General features: G+C 37.4%; 1 protein-coding gene across 1 annotated transcript in view; it reads left to right on the forward strand.

Moving 5' to 3' along the window:
• LOC119414281 (guanine nucleotide exchange factor VAV3-like) overlaps positions 1-1718 on the forward strand; it is an 81399-nt gene that overhangs the window by 12176 nt on the left and 67505 nt on the right. The window contains exon 3 of the mRNA XM_037681375.1: positions 877-1174. Within this exon, the coding sequence (XP_037537303.1) occupies positions 877-1174 (298 nt within the window). The remainder of the gene's footprint in view (positions 1-876; positions 1175-1718) is intronic.

Below are 1718 nucleotides of genomic sequence, written 5' to 3' on the forward strand. Positions count from 1 at the left end.
CTTAAAATCATCACGTAGCTTCTATTGCCTGCACTTAAATTCTCCTGCACTGGAAAAAGTTTTGCACAGAGTTGTTCATTCAAGCTAAAAACTATTATTGAATACAATGTACAATAATTGACTTGGTTGTGAAAGTCTATTTTTTTGCATTCTGAGGTTTCAATTTTGATTCAGACTGAATCAATAACACTTTTGATGGGAAGAAAGCAAATATTTTGGTTCCTCTCAAAACATGCTGAAAGGAAATGATGTCATATTTTCAATCTGAGTCACGTGAGAAGACGTTGGGGAGAAGTGCTTGGGTAGAAATAGAAGAGAAGAGGATATTATATCTAGACTAAGATTTGGGCATACGGGGCTGAATAGTACGCTGAAAATAATTAATAAACATAGTACAGGTTTGTGTAATTTTTGTGGAGAGTCAGAAACGGTGCAGCATATTCTTCTAGAATGTAGTAAATACAGCCGGGAAAGAGAGTTGTTAATTAGAGAGATGAACAGTAATAAAATCAATTTAGATGTTAAAAATTTGCTGCAAAGATCTTCTGAAAATATAATTTTTAACAGCATTTTTAGGTTTCTCAAGATGTCAGGCATTATGGGGAGAATATAGTGATAGGACATCTAATCTATACTCCAGTCTGGAAGGTGGCGGTAATGCACCTATAAGTTGTTTGCCAACCGCCATTAAACATAAAAGAAGAAGAAGAAGAAGAAGAAGTGCTTGGAGAGCTTCGTCCGTTGCACAATGTGTCTGCAATGTGTCACCTATGTGTCAAACAATGTGTCACCTATGCCATTATACAGTATATAGTGATTAATGAGGTGTGCCATACTGCAGTTGTTCAGTTGCATATTTCGTATATTTTGCCTCAGGTCTCCCAGAAAGATCAAGCCGAGCAGGAGCTGGAGAGGACCATCATGGCAGTCTTCGTCTTCAGAGAGAATTCAAGCCTTCTACAGCAGCCCCAAGACGTTGGGATTGTCATTGATGGTGTGGAAGTCCTCAATGAGTTGCCTTCTCTTGCAGCTGGAGTGGCAATGCTCTTTGGACTTTGCTATGCTCTTAACATGGAGTATCCACAGGGTTTCAGGTTCACCTTTGAGGCCCTTCAGAAGATCCTGATGGAGCTTGGTTCCAACAAGATGACTTCCAAGATTCGCAAACTCAGTGGTGAACTCAAAACTGCACAGTAGTGTATATTTAAGTGTGTGCTTAATGTGTGTGCATGTAGTTGCCACTGGCATCTATTTAAGAGGTAGACCACCTCACAGCACTTTGTTATACATGTTCAGGTGGTCACTTTCATGGAGTGCTTTTGTTGGAATTTTAGTTCTTTCATGATGTTTAGAGATGCAACATTCCTTCAAGTTCAGATGTGTTTGAACAGTACAACAATAGTGAATGCTTTCTGTCCATTTAATTTTGCTTGATAAGCCATATTGTCTTTATGTCATTGCTCTGATCAACAATGACATGTTTATATTTGTTTGTCTGAACATGCAACTTTTTTTGTCCTTTTTTACTTGAGGAATAAATGGCTTATAAGAAAAATGTTGCTGGAGTGTGTTAAGTGTGATGTGAGTGATGCAGATTGTTTGACACCAAGTTTATGACATTTTAAAAAAGAAGACTTTCATGGTGCCAATGAATTAATTTATGCTAGGTATATATATTAGATGGGTTCAATTTAAATATATTAGTTTGGTTCAAAAAC

Source organism: Nematolebias whitei, chromosome 9 (genome assembly GCF_014905685.2).
Source record: "Nematolebias whitei isolate Nwh7 chromosome 9, NemWhi1, whole genome shotgun sequence".
Lineage (NCBI taxonomy): Eukaryota > Metazoa > Chordata > Actinopteri > Cyprinodontiformes > Rivulidae > Nematolebias > Nematolebias whitei.